This window comes from Chiroxiphia lanceolata, chromosome 1, assembly GCF_009829145.1.
Source record: "Chiroxiphia lanceolata isolate bChiLan1 chromosome 1, bChiLan1.pri, whole genome shotgun sequence".
NCBI lineage: Eukaryota > Metazoa > Chordata > Aves > Passeriformes > Pipridae > Chiroxiphia > Chiroxiphia lanceolata.
The window spans coordinates 74,338,537-74,359,173 of NC_045637.1; the positions used below are offsets into that span (position 1 = coordinate 74,338,537).

At 39.1% G+C, this 20,637-nt stretch overlaps 1 protein-coding gene across 2 annotated transcripts in view; it reads left to right on the plus strand.

The window, feature by feature from the left end:
• Positions 1-1,479: 1,479 nt before the first annotated feature.
• Positions 1,480-20,637, plus strand: part of MARCHF6 (membrane associated ring-CH-type finger 6) — a 46,266-nt gene continuing 27,108 nt past the window's right edge. The window contains exons 1-8 of one of the 2 annotated variants that reach the window (XM_032684020.1): positions 1,480-1,580; positions 6,300-6,396; positions 7,235-7,308; positions 14,751-14,894; positions 16,303-16,375; positions 18,360-18,528; positions 19,872-20,064; positions 20,337-20,398. In XM_032684020.1, the coding sequence (XP_032539911.1) occupies positions 1,562-1,580; positions 6,300-6,396; positions 7,235-7,308; positions 14,751-14,894; positions 16,303-16,375; positions 18,360-18,528; positions 19,872-20,064; positions 20,337-20,398 (831 nt within the window). In that variant the 5' untranslated portion in view covers positions 1,480-1,561. Of the gene's footprint in view, positions 1,581-6,296; positions 6,397-7,234; positions 7,309-14,750; positions 14,895-16,302; positions 16,376-18,359; positions 18,529-19,871; positions 20,065-20,336; positions 20,399-20,637 lie in introns of both variants that reach the window. The other variant, XM_032684011.1, reaches the window with a different exon arrangement.

Consider the following 20,637-nt stretch of genomic DNA (forward strand, 5'->3'; position numbering starts at 1 on the left):
GAATAAAATTAAATTGTTTTCTTCCTTAACAGTGTCCCTGCCAGCTCACCAGAGACTGACCTACAACTTTCTGTGCACATGGAAGAGTACAAAGTTTTAATGCATGCTGCCTCAGCTATTTAGGCCAGCAAGACCTGAAAACATCAATGATTAAGCTAAGAGAGATTTTGTGCTTTACTGAACTATTTATTAGTTCTCTGGGAAAGTTCTGGCTATGAAAGGCAAGATGGGATTTGAAGAAGAACACAGGTAACTACTTGCCCCTGAGGAGGAGGAGGACAAGGAGGGCTGTTTCTAGGGCTGCTTACACATTCCTGGTCCCTGGAACACTGACTGTCCCAAAAGCCTGGTTGACTTCATCTAGGAAGGCAGCATTTCTCTTTGACCTTGGAGTAGAATCCAGAACCAATTCTGGCTACATTTTGCCTGACTCCCATGCTCTTCCCTGCTATGGCTGCTGTCCTTAGCATGGACCCAGCTGCCGGCCACCCTGTCCCACCACCCTGATTCCACCACCTGCTCACTTCTGCCCACAGCGGCAGGCCCAGGGGCTGACAGAGGTTCAAGATCAAATGCCAGGTCCTTTACTTTGATCACAATAACCCCATGCAGTGCTACAGGCTGGAGGCACAGTGACTGGAAAGCTGCCCAGCAGAAAAGGACCTGGGGATGCTGATCAACAGAGACTGAACATGAGGCAGCAGTGTGGCCAGGTGGGCAAGAAGGCCAATGGCACCCTGGCTTGTATCAGAAAGAGTGTGACCAGCAAAACCAGGGCAGTGATACTTCTGTACTGGGCACTGATGGGGCTGCACCTCGAATGCTGTGTCCAGTTCTGGGGCCTTCAATTCAAGAATTGAGGTTGAGGTGCTGGAGCAGGTCTGGAAAAGGGCAACGAAGCTGGTGAAGGGTCTGGAGTACAATTGTGATGAGAAGCAGCTGAGAGAGCTGGGGTTGTTTAGCTTGGAGAAGAGGAGGCTCGAGGGGGACCTTATCGCTCTCTAAACTCCCTGAAAGGAGGTTGTAGCCAGGTGGGGGTCGGCCTCTTCTCCCAGGCAACAAGAAACAGGATGAGAGCACACAGTCTTAAGCTGTGCCAGGGGAGGTTCAGGCTGGACATTAGGAAGAATGTCTTCACAGTAACAGTGAGTAGGCGTTGGGGTGGGCTGCCTAGGGAGCTGGTGGAGTCACCGACCCTGGAGCTGTTTAAGGAAAGACTCGGAGACGTGGCACTCGGAGACATGGTCTCGTTGACAAGGTGGTGTTCGGTCATCGGTCGGACTCGATGATCTCAGAGGTCTTTTCCAACCTAATTGACTCTGTGATTCAGAGCGGGGCAGTCCTGCGACGATGGGGCTGCCCGAGGGCCGGGGCGGCCCGGCCCGGCCCGGCCCGGCCCCGCTCCCGGGCCTCCCGTTGTCCCCGCGGCCGGCAGGGGGTGCGCGCGGCGGGCGGGCGCGGCGCTCTGTCCCCACCGGCGCCGCCGGTCCGTCCGCTCCGCGCGGCCCCGCCCCCCGCGCTCACACCACCCGCCCGCCCGGCGCTGCGTCAGCCCGGCAAGATGGAGACCGCCGAGGAAGGTATCGCGATCGCCCGGTGCCGCGACCCCCCGGGCGGGGGCTCTGCCGGGGCAGCCTCCCTCCAAGGGCGGAGGGCCGGGGCAGGGAGGGCGTCGCTGGGTCCGCTGGGCGGGCGAGGGGCTGTCAGCGCCCGGGGGGGGGTTTCCCGTCCCGGGGCTGCAGGTGCCCGGGCCCGCGGGGTTCGGGCCGGGCTGGGCCGGGTCAGGGGAGCCAGTGCGTGAGGCGGCGCGCGCGGCGGCGCCCCTTACATAACACCGGGGATCGCGGGGGGAGGGAAGGGGAGGCGGTGCTGTGGGAACCCCGGGAGCGGGGCTGGGATGGGCCGCACCGGGGCACCTGGACACCGGGGCCCGCCGGAGGCTGCGGTTTTGCTCGGGGGCGTAAAGCGGCGGCAGGCGGGGTGCGCACGCTGAGGGGGGGAGAGCACTGCTCCGAGCCCCCTCCGGGCCGCCGAGCCTGTCCCACCCTGCCTGTAACCCAGCGGAGCTTAAATGTACGCTCTCGGCCGCATAGCGATAGCAGCTGCTGCTCCTTGTGCAAGGTTAACTTTGTTGCGTGTGCTGGAAAATCTGTTCGAAAATATTGAAATATGCAGGAGCTGGCGTGTTTCTCTGTCTCTTTTACGGTAGACTGATACGTAGTAAGTTCTTTTAAAAAAGAAGCTGTCAAAGAGATCACGGTCATGTTTTTTGGGGGGGTTGGGTTTGGTTGTGGGTTTTTTGAATGTGTAGTTTCTATTTTTAAGGGGTTTTCCATTTTTAAGGGCATTACTTGAGATCAAATGTGGATATGTTTTGTCAGCACTTTTGCTCTGCTCGGATAATCACAGAAATCGTTAGGGTTGGAAGGGACCTCTGGAAATAATCTACTCCAACTCCCCTGCCAAGGCAGGGTCACCTAGAGCAGGTTACACAGGAACGCCTCCAGGTGCGTTTTGAATGTCTCCAGAGAGTGAGAGGGAGTACAATGAGGGACTACTTAGTTCAGGATGATACTGGAGAACTTCCATAAAGCAGGACCTCATATTGTAGCACAAACAAAAATAAATAAAGGATGTGTGTTGTGCTGTGTTTATTGCAGTATTAGAGCTTTGTTTGTCATCTTAAGCAATAGGGACAAACACATATTGCAGTAGCAAGGCAGTTCCAAGGAAAGCGTTTTGTGTCTTGGCTTTTGTTGCTTTGGCATCATTTTGAATGTAGCTTTTTGTCTGATGTCACTTGATTTTCCAGCTTGAGAGGATTAAAAAGAAAAAAAAAAGGTAGAAAAACATGAAATACTGGATGGAATAAGACAGCACCTTTGTAGTAATGTCCCTTGGAATGTGCTGTAGACATCTTTAATACTCATGAACACTGATGGTTTGTCAAAATATTAGTGGCTTTAAAATCTAACATTTAAAACTGCTTGCTGCAACTCTGTAGAGCAATAGGCACACTGATGAAATTAACCAAATGAACTGATCACTTGGCCAGAAAACTTGGATTTCCACAGTCTGAGAAGTGGATACTGAGAAACGACCAGCCGATTTTCCACCACTCCAGCAGTTGGTAAATCTGTCTCAGTGGACTTAATTCAAACAGCATAGTTGATAATTTGTTAGAGGCTGTTACCAGTGGTAGACTTTGATCATACCTGACTTAAGTAGGTGAACAGCAAGACCAGGAAGAGAAAGAAAAGCGGGTTGTTAGTTACATCTTAAGGCATTGTCTTCTTTAACTAAACCTTTGTGTTAAACTCTACACTTAGAATTTGGACTTTTCTGAGGTTTTTTTTATGTATAAACACACATATATATGCAGGCTTAGATATTATATTGTGGTCTTGCCAATGTTACCTTCAAAAGCTCTGTGTAGTAGTGTGAAAGTAACTCGTCTATATACTCACTTTCCATAAATACCACTAGAATGTTACAACTTCTTCTACAGTTTCAAACCTCAGTTCCCGCTATTAGACCTTCATGCCGCTTGCCAGAACACCAAAGAGGCTTCCCAAGGTTAGAAAGCTTTTAACACCACCAGCAGCAGCAAAGACTCTGTTAGTGCCTTAAGGAAGAGAAAATCCATGCTCTAATAATGTGTGCTTCAGCTTCTGCTACACAGTGTCAGATGGACTTCCCTAGCTATCGATAGTCTGATAACAATATTGTGGTACTGATGGGTTTCGTGCTTGACTGAATTGTCTTGTGGAGTTAGCAAACTGAACTGGATGGTGAGAGCTCAAATAAGAGAGGCGGTTTAGGGTCATAATGTCAGACCTAAGTGGGAGCTACTTCACCTCGGGATGAATCTAAGAGTTGCTTCTCTGTAGCACTCGAAAGCACCAGATACCATGTTTTGCTGATGAGAGGTAATTCTGGTTCTTTCTAGTTAAATCAGTTTGTTGCTAAATAAAATAATCTTCACTTTTCAGTATTGCAGTGTTGAAATTCAGAGAGGTGATAGGCACAGACTCATTCTCAGGGGGAACGGGAAGGAACTGTATTATTCAAGGTCATTTTTTCCAAGACACGTGCATGAAGAACAGGATGCAAAGTGTGTGTACACGTAGAAAACTAGTGACTATTGCACGGTGGAATTCCCTCTGAACACAGCAGAGGTCATAAGGTGCATAGCTTTACATGTTGACCCTCAGTGGGGTTTATTGATTTGAAGCTATCGGCTGCTTAACAGCCCAGACCAATACACTCATAATATGTTAATTTGGATTTATAAAACAAGTAGAAATATCTCGAAATTCTCATAGCCTTTGAAAAAACAAAATTGAGGTTTAACTTATTTTAGTAAAGTGACAAAGGCAATCCTTTCTCAAATACAGAATTCATTTGCTTTCAGTAATGCAAATTATGTTCCCAACAGTTTTCAGAATAAGTGAACAGTTGGCTGTGAGAGTCAACAGGCCATTAATGAGCAGATTCAGAGAGCAATGGGCATCTTTCAGGGAACAGTGTGCTTTGAACTTGTTTTCATGCCAGAGAGTATCCTTAAAGCATTGGTTTCACATTCTGTCTCCTGTGCTGGTCGTAGCGCTGGTCTGAGGCTTTGTGAGGCCAATCTAGTGTACCAAGTTGTCAACTTGCTGTAATGGAACAGCTCTGTTGGAAAGAATGCAGGAGGAGGTGGGCATGCCACAGCGAGTGGGTAGAGCTTGCCTGTCAGCTGAAGAGACCTGTCCTGTGCAGCCATCTGGAAATGCTCTCTGTGGTAAAAGAATCATTTGTTAGGTGAAGTAGTAGTTCTGGTCATTCTTATCAGCAGAGAAACCAGGGACTCTTGATGTTTGCAGTGATAAGTCGTTGCTCAATACGGCTGTGACAGAAGTGCTCTTTATGTCTCTTTGTGGCATCACTGATGTGATATTGAATACCTCTTTCTGTGAGTTGTAGGTTTTTGTGCTGCATGAATGAATTCAATCAAATATTACTTTTATAGATAGGAAATTGTTTGAGGTTTTTTCCTTTTGAATCACTTGAATTCTTATGATTTATGTGTAGAAACTGTTCTAATACTGCGTAAACTATGTTTATGGTCATATTGTGACCTCTTTATTAGAAAAAATAATTTAATTTTTGGTATCTTTTGGAACTTTATGTAGAAAAGCATTAACTTTTGAAGATTTCGACCAAGAACAAAGATAGGTGACTCAGACTTGAAATTGCATATTTGCAGTATTCCTACATCAGTACTTTCGGTTGGTATTTTTCTGACAATGATCTCTGGTATGTATGTGTTATACTCTTGCAGGTTTGTGGGGTGGTGGTTGATACAGAAATAATTAACAAAAGAGAAAATCCTAAGCTCACATATTCTATAAAAATGGGCATTTTATGTTCATTTCCTGAATAGAAATAAAAGGAGGAGTAAAGGGAAGATACCATGAATCTATCGATAAGCAGATAAAATACTTGATTTTTATTTCTATTTAATCGTGTAGCTGACTGAATGGTATTAAATAGACATCTGTTCTTTAGAGGGAGGGATTTATGCTCACTTCTTTGTCCACAAAACATCTTGCAACCTTTAGTTGTAAGAAAACATCAAAAATAGGGAATAAAGAAGGTGCAGGACCTATTGAAATGTTACAGTAATTATGAAATAGAAAATGTCTTTTCTCTTGTGACTAGACAGTAGACTGCTAGATGGTTGGCTTTATTCAACTTGGGTAGCAAACTCACAAAATACCTATGTCTATTATGATGGGTTTTTTTCCTTTTAATCAAGAGCACCAAAGAAACATCCACGTTAGGTTCAATAGTAGCAAATGACTTGTATAAGTCATTGTTGGACATTATTAAATCCCTTCTGCTAAGCGTATGTTTAACTTGTTCAAAATTCAGATTGAATTCTTCCATTTCTAAGTCTCCGCTTTCAGGAAGATTATTCTTAACAGTTTGTATGTTGTTTTAGCAATAACTTTTTAGGCAAAAAACACCTCCTCCTGTAGTTTAACTGTGTCTGTTCTCTGGAAATCTTGAAAATATTGTAAGACGTGTCTTGAGTTTTTATGACGTGATCAAGCGAGTAACATTCTTGTTGTTTTTTCTGTTCATCTCTTGGTCTTTGTCTTGCGTCTGATGAAATCTGTCTTTCATCCTCTTCCAGTTTATTCTGGCTTCATTTTGCTACATGGCAAAGTTTCTAGAATGTAATTGTATAATTTGTCTTGTACATTTGAGTTCTTTAAACAGTAGTGTAATAAGCTTTTTGTCCTTGTCAGCAGATATATGCAGAGTCTGTCGGTCTGAAGGAACTCCTGAGAAACCCCTCTATCATCCATGTGTGTGTACTGGCAGTATTAAATTTATTCATCAAGAATGGTGAGTTCTGTGCCTGTAGCTTTCTTAACTTTTTTTTTTCTAATTAGAATACAATAACATGTTTCTAAAAACACTACTTGCAGAGTCCTCAGGTTAACTAGTAAGAAAAATCCAATTTTCAATGGAAATGTGTTAGGGGTTTTGATGTTTTTTACATGATGATTCATTACAATTCACAAAAAAATTATTAATTATGTACAGAAAGAAAGTACTGATAATTGCTTGTGTTTGGGACTACAGTTCTGATCATATGTCAGCTTTATGAAAACTAAGCAGAAAAATTAGTATGTTGGGGCATTTTCTGCCCACTTATAGCTGTGAATAGAAAGAACATCTAAACTCATAGCAAGAAATAAAAATACCCTAGTACTTTTTAGGGGTTTGAGGTGTGTGTTTTATCAGGAAGTGCTGAAATGAAAACTGTAGTTCTAGTCTATAGCACACATTTCCTTTTGATGGTATTTTAGTAGCCATTCTTTCACAAATACAACAGTTCTAAATCTTAGCTGTGTGCATCTGTATGTCATATCTTGAAGTATTAATAAGAACTGGTGTCACTAGTGGGTGTCCATGCCAGAATATCTGCTTTGATCAATAATGTACTTAAAGAATTTACTTTATCAATGATGTAACTTATGTATGTCAGCTTACCTTTTTTTACTTTTTCAAACTTCCTTGATGGCCTAAATGGATTTAATGAACGTGCTAATTTAAGTCCTGCTTGACAGTACCAATATCCTGACTTATGTTTGGAAACAGAGAATTGGTGTTTTCCTTAATGGAGGGATAGGGCAGAGAGATATATAACATGTGTTAATATGATCACTTTTTATTCCAGCTTAGTTCAGTGGCTTAAACACAGCAGAAAAGAATACTGTGAATTATGTAAGCACAGATTTGCTTTCACACCAAGTAAGTATGTTTTACTGCTCCTATTTTTTCAGAATTTCTTTTTCTTTTAGTGTGTATGAAGTGATTACTTTTTCATTCAGCATGATAGATCCAAACTTGTGTTTTAACTTCTGTATTCTTGTTTGAATTGCAGTTCTTATGCATATTATTGCATACTGTGTGAAATGTTTAAATAATGGATAATTTGGTTCTTTCATAATCTTGCGTGAGACATAAAAGAAGTATTATTCTGTACCTTTTCTGACAGCCTCAGTCCCATTCTTTTGTTGCCAGCATTACAGAGTATGGCATGTTTTCAGCTTCATTGATAAATTTGAGTGTTTGCAAGCCTGAATGGTAAAGTGAAACCACAGCAAAATTTGAATTTGAACACCAGTTTTCAGCTACCTTTGAATGATCTACCTGAAACTACCACTTGACTTCTGTCAGTGTCAGGTCAAATGACATTGACAGATAATGCAAAGTATGATTATTCCCCTTCCCTTTCAGTCAAGATACAGTAACTACCCAGTATTACATTGCCTTTTATGTTAGATACAACTAAATAGGTTAGGCAACTTATGATGAAGAATTACTGTATCTTTACATAGTTCCCAGAGGCTTCTTAATTACATTTTAACTGGTTGTAGTAGAAATAGGTGAGGTCCTTTGGCTTGGTGGCAGGCTAGGCTTTTTATTTAGTATTACCAACTTACTGCCTGTTGAGCAGGTCGTGGGTTTTATGCTACATTTTTCTCTTTACATTTACTTGTCCTGATTTATTCCTTACAACTGCTGAACTCAGTTCTTCATGTTGAAGATAAGTAATTTTTTTTTTTTTTTAAACTGATGAGTATCCTCACTGTAGAAGCTGTCTTGAGTTGGGAAAGATGATGGTTTGACTGTTTCAGGTGTGTACTACAATAAAAATCAAAGCTCCTTTTCAGGGTAGCTGCTCACTCATCCCATCTCCTGCTTCCCTCTCACGTTTTTTTGTGGGTTTTGTTTTTTGGTTTTTTCCCTATTAGTTTTGTACTTTGGTAGAGAAAACTGAGGCTAAGGTGGTTTAGTTCATGTGTCTTCTTTTCCAAAAATCCCATGGTCTACTATCCTTCTGTATGTTGAAACTCAGTATTCTGTATTTCTGCTAACAGTTAATTAAGCACATTAGACCAGCAGTGAAATGTGCAATGTTAAGTCTGTCTTATGAGGATAATAGCATATTTTATGTTGAAATGCTTCAGGTTATTATTTTTAAATACTACAGAGACCTGTATAAGGAATGTAAGACAGAGATCATCTGGTTGCAGGTTTTATTTGTTAAACATTTTTATAAAGGTATTACGTTGGTTCTTTCTGGAAGCTTTGCAAATTAAGAGTGATCCCCGGTTATTAGCCACTTGCAAAATTGCATTCTGCTGCCAGGTTCTCTACAGAATATAGTGTGCAAGACCAGAAAATGGCATTTCAGTGATTTATTAGTTGTTAAGAAGAAAGAAGACTTTCTAGTTTTGTATAGAAAAACCAAAACAAACCACAAAGGTGTATAGTGTTTTCCTTGGGATATAGGAAAAAGTAGATGAGTCGTTCTAATGAAATACACTTTATACACGTGTTGCTATTGATAAGAGGAAGCTTAGTCACTGCCCTTATCAACAGAGGTGTTCCTGCAGAAGCTAATCCTTGACTGACACAGCTGTTAGCAGCACAGCCTGTAATGTAATTGTAGGTTACAGATGTGAGAAAACACAGTTGAGTTACTGTGGCTTAACAAGTTACCATTTGTCATAGGAGCTTTGACGTTGATAGTAAGTGAACCTCTTTCTTCCTCGTGCAATAGAGTGCTTCCTCCACATTCAACCTCTAGGAAAGGTCTCCTTATCCTCCTGTCACACACTTGCCACTCCCCTGACTGAGCAGCCTGAGCTGATAATGTGTTCTTCTTGGCTTTCCATATTGCGGTGTGCTTTTTTCATACCAGGCTGCCCACAGTTGGTAGCAACATGTCAGGCCCCTGCACAGATTCCTCCTGCCCTCTCTACCCAGAGTGTCTTGTTTCATTGTTTCCTTGCACCCAATGCTTGTGCAGTTACAGTTTCCTTAGTTTGTCTTACCCCTTTCTTTGAGACATAATAATGGCTTTCCAGTCTGGCAGCTGGATCTGCCTGTGGGAGCTGGGAGAGAATGAGTCACAGGTGCTGGAGAGAATGATAAGGCAGAAAGGGGATTGATGTATATGCCAGTCATGGTGAGCAAAGTTGGATCTGGCCTATAACCATGCCAGGTGTAACACACTTTCAGATAAGTTAATTCACCATGGGATGTGGTCAAACAAACACATGTATGTAGTTAATATCTGTGCTTCAACAGACAGGCACTAAGTTGAGAATAATAGTGCAGGAATACCAGCAACTCCTCTCTTATTGAGCTTGGTTTGCCTGTTAAGGCTGTTGTTGTCATTCTGTCAAAAATGATCCCTTGCTAAGTGTAACTTTTTGTGTATGAAGTATTCATAAACTATTTCTAGTGCATTTATTCTTTAAGTTGTGTAACATCTTGTGATTTCTTTAGTACCTGAACTGCTAGCTTAGTTACTGTTTGGAAGGAAGGAAAGAGGAGAAGGTTCAACTTGCATCTTGGCAGGACTACAAAGGAATGGATTTTTCTTTTGGATAATAGCATCATTCTCTAAATGTGTTTAGTCATGTAGGCAAATGACTCCGATTTTCAAATGAATGCTTTAAAGCTAAGTTTTTTATGTTTTAAATTGAATTCCTTTTCTGCCGTTCTTCAACTTATGAATTAACACAACTATTAAAAATAAAAAATAGCTTTGGACATTTTTAATTATGTCAAGGTGCTTGTTCATTTTTAAATCTTAAGTTTTCTTTCTGAGTTTTTAAAGGGCAACTGCTCTGTATTCTTTCCCTCCCCACATGTGCTCTCCTTTTACATGTGCAAGGATGTGCTTTTATTGATGTCTCACTAAACATTCATAAGCACTGACCCATGAAAGAAGGTGTGGCTGTATTTCTCAAGAAAATACAGTTTTCAAAACTTCTCCTTTCTGTAGAAGGTAACCTTAACATAAATATTGTCAAAAACACAAATATGGAAGCAGACTAACCTGATCTTTGGCTAGAGATTGGGATGGGTTCATTTCTCTGCTTCCTGTGCAGCTACATTGCTGGTAAGTGATTGATACAATGTCACAAGCTTAGTTAATACAAAGATTGTAAAAATTAAGGAAGTCCTATGGGCAGGGTGTTCTTCCATTTATGAATTATTATAATCTGACATAAGCTTTTGATTTGTGCATGCAAAGTTACTAATTGAAGGCTTGAATGCACTAGGACCTCACTATTTTTGTTGTTCTAGTCCTGGTTTGTTACTGTTCTTCCTTTCTTGTTGTTTGCTGCCTTTGTTCACCTGTAGCTGTTAATATGAAAATTTGTTGGATCAGGAGCACAAATGATTCATGGTTTCCTGTGAATCATTTGGATTGATTGAGCTCCTAAGCTAGCCTATAGCCCATTCAGATTCTCCACATTCAATACTTAAGGTTGGGGTTTTTTCAATTAACTCATTAATTTTCAATTAATCCAAGCCTTGGTATTTTCTGATCATCTTAAAACCTTCCAGATGAGACTAGCATAGCTATCTTAATGGGAAAGAGTTCATGGTTTGTAAATTTTAAGGTAAAGAAAAAGGAGTATCACTCCGACATAATTCAGTATTCAATTATATATTCATATTTGTAAGCAACTTGTGCAAAAAACATCACTTAATAATTGCATGTTTTCGTAGGAAGACTTCGAAACTTTTTGATCTTCAATTTTTTTCTTAATCTTTAAGAAGCTTTGTAATTATGCTGAGTGACCCATTTTGTTGGGTTTATCCATTATCATGTAATTAGGATTTTATTGGAGGATATAATGGGCTGATTTTTTTACCTGTTCATTTTGGCAAACTTTAACACAGTAGTCCATAGCTTTAGCTTTTCTGGAAAGTAATTTGGAAAAACAAACTTCTGAAACAAAATACTGTATTCTAGCACAGAATTCAGTGTGTCTTCTGCCAGTTCCAGGGTGCAGAGTATACACACAGTGGAGATTTATATGAATCAATTCATGTGTTTGTTAGACCTGTGACTTGCATGAGAAGGGGTGGAGTTTTTCTCCTTTTACCTTAGCAATCCAGAGTGAAGTCTGCATGTGTCTCAAGGGTGTAAAACACAGAAACATAGACTAGTTTGGGTTGAAAGGGTCTCTTGAAGATCATCTAGTCCAACTTAAAGAATAACTCACAAGCCCTGTTTTGTCAAACCTGTGCTTTAACCCATGAACTATTAAATAAATGATTCTTACTTATGAGTTATATGATGTTATTTCATGGTCAGTGCACAAGAATGACTGTGGTGGCATATAAATTGCTTGCAAGTGTAATAGTAAATAGAAAATCTATGGGTAAGAGGACTGTAAGTGTGGAGATTCTGTGAAGTAGGCTAAATGGCAGTTTCTAAAGGTAGCCCTGTGTTTTTCCTACCTCATTTGTGTCAGTGCAATAGCAGATTTTTGTCATGGTGTCTGCTTTGGAGAAGTAAAATCAATATTTGTATTCCTGGAAAAGTTAGGTTTACGGGAGGGGAAGGAAGGGTGGAACAAAACACTCCCTCCTGAAAGTAACCAGATACCCAAATTTAGTATTCACAACTTCAATAACAGCTGCATAGGTGCTACCTGACTATCCAAAAAGCTTTCTAGTAGTTTTTCTGTGGCCTGTACAGTTCAAAAAAGTCGAACTAGACCTATGAAAAGCTCAGCCAAAGTCTGTTTGAATTTCATGCTGTAATAAAAAAACCTCTATTGTTTTAATTGGTCTCTAGTAGAAAGATTTTTATTTGGAGAAACTCTGGTAAATAATGCAGGAAGTTGGTTTCCCAAACTGAGTTAGGAAAGATTAGTGGGATAGGAATTAAGAGATGGAGGAAGGATGAGGAGGACAAGTTGAAAGGGAGTGAAGGGTATGTATGCTGTGGGTCAAAGTCTCAGGCCTCAAAGTGGTGTAGTGTGGAGTGGATAAAAGGAATGTAGAGAGAAAATGGCAGTAGATGACAGACACAAGTGGGGGGATTAGCAATGAAAATCACTGACAGCAGGCTTCAGTGCTGCAGTGTGCTTGCACACCAGGGTTCCTGTCATGCTAGGAATTCTTGCATTTCACCCACCAGAATGTTGTGGGACGTAGAAGGGCTTTATCTTATCATCATGGTCTAAAGCTTCTAGTGGTAGAAGCTTTATATATTTTGAGGTGTGATGCACAGGAAAAACAACATTCTTCCCCATCCCTACTTCCACCTCCTGAAATCATAAAAAAATCATCAAATTGTTAAAGTGTGGGTGATATAGCTTGTTTTCTGAGTAGTAGCTACATTGTGCTTTTATTTGAATGCTCAGTTGTAATCCTAGAGACATTAGAAAAGTGAGTATGTAGAACTGCTAACATTTATAGCCACTTTAACTTTACTGAGTTAGGATGACCATCCTTTTTTACAGTTCCCTGTGTGAGTGATCAGTAATTCCTGAAAGAGGCTTTTTTTTTTTTTTTAATTTCAAACCCACGTTAATGTTTTCCATGTAGTGCTTGTTGCAGTTCCAAAGGGTTGATCAAAATACGTTTTTTGAAAACCAAAAAGATTTCAAAGTATCTGGTGAGTTGTCTTGCTTGGTACCATAAATATGTAACAGATACACTGTAAGTAAATATTCTTTTGCACCCTTAACAAAGGTTTCTTGTCTCCCCTGGCAGATATTTTCCAGAATGTTTGTTCAGTGTGAACTGAGAGATCATTAGTAAGACTTCAGTTGGCATTTTCTATGGTACCAAATTGTGCACTAAATCTGTTTCAGTAACAAGAAAATTGTAAATTGGTAGGCAGTGTCAAAATATGTTTGTGTCCTGCTTTCAATTTCCTGCTGAGTTGTCACAGGTACACTTCCCTAGTGTTATGTTATTAGTCCTTTCTTTCATGAATCCCAGTTCCTTGCCAGCTACCTGGTGAATAAGGAGCTTTGAAATTTAAAACCAGTTATTATTTGTCTAAGGGTTACTCTTTTATTGTTACTCTGTGTCAAATACAATCCACATCTTGTTGAAATGTACCAGTCTCTGCCCATTCTTTGAGTACTTCTGCCAGTTGATACTGCTTTTCCCTGTTCTTGAGTTCTCTTTACAATACAGAAACTTAGGGGTAGCCCTGGAGAGAAAAGAAGAATTTCTTTCTCCTGTAGAGGCTTCTTCACTGAGACTAGTAAAAAGATGATTAGCAATGTAGGAAAAGGGGATGCAGGTAGACAGCAGAAAGCAGTATTTCTTAGACTCTTAAAGGATTGCTCATGAGAGAGAAGGAAAACCTTTTTTTCTATTTGTTCTTATAAAATTTGAGTTTCCATATGTAGTTAGAAGTTTATGAGATTTTAAAAAATAGTCCATTATGTTAAAGTCCTCAAGTGCAGGTGTTTCCAACATAACAGACATCCAGGCAGCAATGTCTTTGTGCAACTCCCAACTGTAGTTTATCTTTTTTTTAATTCAGATCTGTTACTGATAGTGTGCATTACCAATTCTTGGTATACGTATGTGTGTAGAAACTAAGAAAATGTAATTAAATTGTAAGGTGTTTTCTAATTGTTTGCAAAAGAAGAAACCTCATCACTTTTTTTCTTGGCTTTTGGGTATGGATGGGCTTATGCAATGTATGTGTTGAATTTAAAAAGTCAAGACAATTTACTATTATGAAAATATCTATACAGGGTGAGAGATTTGCATTTTGCTCTGTAATAGTAATGTTCTGAGAAGAAATCTTGCATGGTACGAAAGTTGAAAGTAAAAGTCATTATGTGTAGAATTCAATCTATGTAGATACTTAATCAACTCCCTTCAATTTTCCTCTCTGTGTTCTGCTTTTGTTTTTCAGGGGGTTTTTTTTGTGTGTGCTGTTGGATAGCAAATGGAATCTAAATTATCTAGCACAGACAAATGGACAGCTTGCAAAATTGCAAATTGCTCTTGTTCCTTGTGCTCTTTCCATGAACTGCGTTTATAAATAATAGACAGAGGTATCTTTGAAGTAGTGTTGGGTGGGAGGGCTACTGCATTTAGAATCTGCTTTTTCATAAGCTTATTTTGAGGTAGTCGGAGTTTACAGTGGATAAATAGAGCTATTAAGAAAACTTTTCTTAAGTCAAAAACTAGCATGGAGTTTATTAATTTTCCTATTCCAGTAAATTGTAACATTGTGAAATTTTTTGTTCTTCGTTTGGAGTCATCTCTTGAGAATCTGTAAAATATGCTTATTCCTCTGGTAAGCTTTTGGCAGATACAAATATTCTGTAGTTGGCAACACCTTTACATAAATGCTTCCTTAAAGGACAGAAGGTTTCATAAGTGCCTTTTCTATGCAGTTTATTCCCCAGATATGCCTTCACGGCTTCCAATCCAAGACATCTTTGCTGGACTGGTTACAAGTATTGGCACAGCAATACGATACTGGTTTCATTATACACTTGTGGCCTTTGCGTGGTTGGGAGTAGTACCTCTTACTGCATGTAAGTATTAATTTTTTGTACATAATACTCTTGTGCACAGGGAAATAGACCACTTTCTGCAACAAAGTTTTGTGAGACCATTATTGGTTTATTAAAAAAAAAAATCGAAGACATTATTTCACTTATTTTCACTCAGTTCTACCTATTGGACTCTTAAGCCAGTAATGCAATGCAGGAAGATGTTAAGACATAGGAAAAAATGCATGAAAGGGCTTTTAAATTTCTTATTCCAATATAATGCCTCTTTTCAAGTATCTTTAAAATCTACATGGAAGTTTTTATTTGATGCCAATTATTAATATTAGGATAGAAAAATTGTCCTGTTCTTTCTAATCCTCTATAAATGAAAGTGCAGTATTTATCTTTTTCTATGAAAAGTAAAATTCCTTAGCTAAATTACTTAGTAAAACTCTTAAAAAATGTAAACGAAGTCATTAAGTAGTAAAGGAATTTAGTAGAAAGGAGAGTGCACATTTAAATTACTGTAGTATCCATTTTGAAATTCACTTTCCAAATATGGATGGAAAGAGAACTATTGATGTTTCAACAAGCTAAAAATATAGAGAAGATGGAGAACTGTAAAAGGGATGTAGTGTTCAGTCAAGGAAATGGTTGAAAGTGCATCTTTACAAACCATAATATACCCATTGAACAAAAGAGCAGGGAGTAGATGCATCTCCCCAGACAGCTTCTCAGTATTTTCTATGCTTTCATTTGTAGCTGGCCCAGGCTTAGTTTGAGAATAGCACAATACTGGCATCACCTAATTTTCTGAAGCAGACTATATACATTGATGGCCTACTTCTTAAGTTTATGTGACCAAAGAATCATGGTAAAAAGCTAACATTAACTAACATCAAGTATTAATCCATAAAACAGTTATTTGAAACAGAAAATGAAATGGTGATGATCTGTGCTGTATGATATAATACCAGGAGGTTATAAAGGTTCAAAATATGATTGAACGAATTAAGGGGGGGAAAAAGTCCATCACGGATTAATTAGCAATGAGATATTATGGCACAGGAACTGAGCTGCTTTGCATGAATCATATGAGAATGTACTGAGGAAGTATCGCTACGAGTATATTTAACCTATTTCAGTATTCTTCCTTAGACTTCCCTTAGTGTGACCATGCTGGAGACAGGTCTAGATAAATCTTGGGTCTAACCTAGTATAGCAATTCTTACACTTTGAATATACACTTTTCAAGAATATGCAGCTAAAATAAATACAGCTTTGTTCCACTGGTTGAATCTGGTCTTGGGTTCTGTTCATTCTCTGAAAGTTGAGATTTTCTGCTTTGCCATAAATTTAGTTGGACATGAGGTGAAACAAGGGTACCTGTGGTCCAAATGAGGCTATAACCGAAATCAAATTTATACCAAGCTTCTGTTTATTCACGCAGGTCGTATCTACAAGTGCTTGTTTACTGGCTCTGTGAGCTCACTACTGACACTGCCATTAGATATTCTGTCAACGTAAGTACCGAAACAGTTTGATACAAAGAACTGGTTTAGTCAGATTGCCCTGAAAATGGTTGCTTTGGAACTTGGTGTCCCTTTCTTCCAGTTATGCTTGTTACCTTCTGCCATCTTACCCGAGCAACTGCCCGTTAGTTACCCTTTGCATAATGAGATGTATGGCCAACAGCATTACAGTAGAAATCATTTCACTCTGAAGTTCCATTATTCAGGATTTTTAGAGCTTGAAAGCTCACTTTACAAAGTGGGCCCTGGGTAATGGAGATTTGTATTTGATGTAAAGAAAACTTATGTGCAAAATTACACATAATTAAAAAAATTTATGTCCTACAGTTTCAATCAGATGCCACATAGTAGAATAGTAATAAATGTGTTGCCAATGTCACATTCTGTTTTCTTTGTTGCATTTTTATACTTTGAATTTAATTTTATCCATTCCGTCTCTTACGCGATAGGGATTATTATTTTTTTATCAGATTTTCTTCTAGCTGATACTTGGATTTTTAGTTCTTCAGTCACCATCTGCTGTTACATATTGTCTTTGTCCTTTTAAAATCAATTTTACTTAAATAATCAGTAAACACCAAACAATAGAATTTCAGACTGGTTCTTATTTTTTCGTTATCTTGAACATGAAGAACTGAAACTCAGTTTAGGTAGAGTCAGTTGCACATCAAGCAAATTTTGATTGAGTGTTCTGTGTGGTTCAGCTAAGTCATCTCAGTTGAACTATTTGATTTGAGATCTCAGGTCACGTTACATTTAATTTTTACTAGTGGAGAGAGATGCGTACTTTGGTCTAATAAGAGTATTTTTCCTGTTATGTCTGTAGCGTAGATTCTGTTTTTATTTTTCTGAGAAGAATCTGAAACAAATGAACTTGAGCACCTCTTCTTTTGTCTGTTACAGGCTAGGGAGAAAATAAAGGACTCAAGTATTTGTCAGATTTTAATGGCCTGTGAAACTGCTTTGACATTTATTTCTTTGACAGAGACAATTACAGTAGCCTCTTTTCATTGTGAGTTTCATGTCCCCATGGTATTCACTGTGCTGTGCAGGCACAAGTATGTGGCTGCAAGGAGAACCAGGCTGATGCTTCTTTGGGCATGGTGGAGTACTGGTGTGGCATGTTTCCTACTTATTATTAAAGAGTATACTGTAGTTTTCTGAGTAGATTCTCTGTAGTCAAGTAGTTCAAGGGTGGAAACAACTGGGAGGAGGTACCTGAGATTAGGGATGAGGATTGCTTAAGATAGTTTAAGTACCTCTCATTGCATGAAACCCTAGTTTCAGTTGGCTGGCTGAACTTTGTTTTGCTACTGCTTTACAGTTATGTATGACCTGATAGATTAGGGTTTTTAAAGGACAGAGATAATATCTAGGGTAAAATACTACCTGAAATGTAGAAAAGTTGAAGGGAAACCCTGCAGTTCCATTTTTCTGATTAGGGTAGCTCAGCAGATAAAATGCTTCAGTGGACTGGATATAATGCACTGAGCTATTTAAAAAACCCTTTTACTGTATCAAACCGTTTACCTAGTGACTATTTTCACTATTTAGTAGCTTTGCTATTCTTAAAGATTATTTTTCCTGAGCTACTCTTTAAAATATTCTTCATATTTGGTCAGATCCTGTTTTGGAAGAATATTTACTACAGTATTAATTTCACAAACCAAACCAGAGGGAAATAAAACCTTTTCCAAATTGGTGTGTATCCTGGCACTTTAAACCATTTGTACACAGGTACTTACAGCCTTCCTAAAATAAGCCTTCTTTGAACAGATTTTTTAAGATTAAATTAAAATTATGTCTAGATACTTTCTTCACCTAGACACATAAATAAATTCAGCTTTTTGAACAAATGCCAGTTTATTTGTTAATTTGGACTAGTAGGATCTGTTTGTGATGGTTAACAATGACTGAGTTTAGTTTTCCTAGCAAAATATTTTTGTCATTAATGCTTTATTGTTTTCTTTAACAGGGAGAACTTACTGGCTGACTGTTTGCAGGGCTGTTTTGTGGTAACATGCACTCTATGTGCATTTATCAGCCTTGTTTGGTTACGTGAACAGATCGTCCACGGAGGAGCACCACAGTGGTTGGAACAAAATCAACAACAGCCACTCAATGGTGTTGGTCAACAAAATGAGGTAAAACTTAACTGCTCAGTAGTTCATGATAAATTTAGAAAATGTAATTTTGTGATTTAATAAATTACCAGAACCCAGTGATGTTGTTTTACTGGATGGTATCTTTGTTAGCAGAAATTGAACATGTGTTTCTGTATAAACATAGTGACACCACTGTTATGTTTTTGAAGTTGTTTGTTTTGTATAACATTGTTTAGGGTCTTATGTCTCTATCTTCACCCTTTTTTTAAAGATAATTTTGTGCATATAAAGCTGAATTCTCAGGCATAGTGAATGAAGAATCAGCTTGCTTTTATTTTGTCTTTTTCTTAAGTATTTCAGTGGTTTGTGAGTTAACAACTCACTCTTCTCAAACCAGTTGGAAGTTTTGTTGAAACAACTGAAGCTGGCGCTTCTCTGCCCTCCCTCAGCCCCAACACACACATGCACCTCTTTAGTTCTTACAGAAGCCTCTTGGTGGGAGAAGAGATGATATAAGCAATACGTGCATAGGAAGGAAATAATTCTAAATTTTGTTTTCTTTTAATAAATGTCAGGTTTTTTAAAGACAGAGGTAGAAATTCTCATTTTGGTGAGTGGCTCGCTTGGCTTCGAATTATCATCTTCCAAATATAATGGTAGTTTTCATAAGATGAAGAGAGTTCCCCTCTGTTGGGCACTGGTGAGACCATATCTGGAGTGTTGTATCCAGTTCTAGGCTCCTCCAGTACAGGAGAGCCATGGACATACTGGAGTGAGTGCAGTGAAGACCCAACAAAAATTATGAAAGGACTGCAGCATCTGACATATCATGAGGACCTGAGAGAGTTGGAAAGTTTCAGCCTGGAGATGAGAAGGCTCAGGGACCTTACTAGTCTATTAGTATAAATGCCTGATGGGAGGGTGTAAAGAAGACAGAGTTGTTTTGGTAGTATTGAGTGACAGGACATTAGGCAGTAGGCTCAAATTCAAATACAGGAAATTCCATTCAGTCAAAAAAAATGTAGGTTTTTAACTGTGATCAACTGCAGGAAAAAGTTGGTCAAAGAGGTTATAAAGTTTCCACCTCTGAAGTTACTCACAAGCCAAGAGGAAACAGCACTGCTCAGCCTGCTGTACTGACCCTGCTTTCAGTTGTGTTGACTACACAATCTCTAGAGGTCCTTTCCTACCTCACCTACTCTATGAAGAAATTTGAATGTTTCTTTTCCTGTTTTTAAAGGTTTAGTGGTCCCAAATGTAATGCTTATCTAAGACCTATATTATTGACATTTTTTAATACTATTCAGTTTCATATACATACAGGATAAAAGTATGGAGAGAAGATGATGAGTTTAACGGAACACTAAATCCTGTTTCTGCAGGCTCAGGCTGTTGTAAATGGAGGTGTTGAAAATGCTGTGCTTGACCAACCTGCTAACCCAGCTGCTGAGAATGTAGTTGTAGGAGAGAACCCTGAAATTCAAGAAGAACAAGTAGATGAAGAGGAGGAGGATAATGAAGATGAAGAAGATGCTGTAGTAGAAGATGCAGCAGATGCAAACAATGGAGCACAAGGTAACAGGTGACTCAAAACAGTAATGTTCTAGTTCTTATTAAATATAATTAGACCCCTGAATATAGAACGATCATAATTCAAGGAAGCTGTGTAAATTCCCACTCTTGCAAATTTTGAGTGCTGAAGCATTTTCTTGCTGAAAAGCTAGCAGCAGTTATAAGATGAATATTATGCACTCAAGTCTTTTTGTTCATTTAAAACATATCATGGTGTGGTTACATGTTGCTTTGAGTGAGTCTAACAGCTGTAAAAATGGCCATTATCTCCTCAGATGACATGAACTGGAATGCTTTGGAATGGGATCGAGCAGCAGAAGAGCTTACTTGGGAGCGAGTGAGTAAGAATAATTTTCTTGAATTTAATAATTCAGACTCATACTTGAAATTATTTGTAAAACTGTGTTAAAATGCATTTGAGACAGATTTGGATATCATGCCCTCAGTAAGAGCCTTTAGTTACCTAGAAAAGTTATTATACTATAAACGAAATGTTGTTAACTATCAGAAAAGGCATTGCTTCGATTTCAAATGTAGTAGCAGCTTAAAACATGTTTTAGCACAGACTTTTCTGAA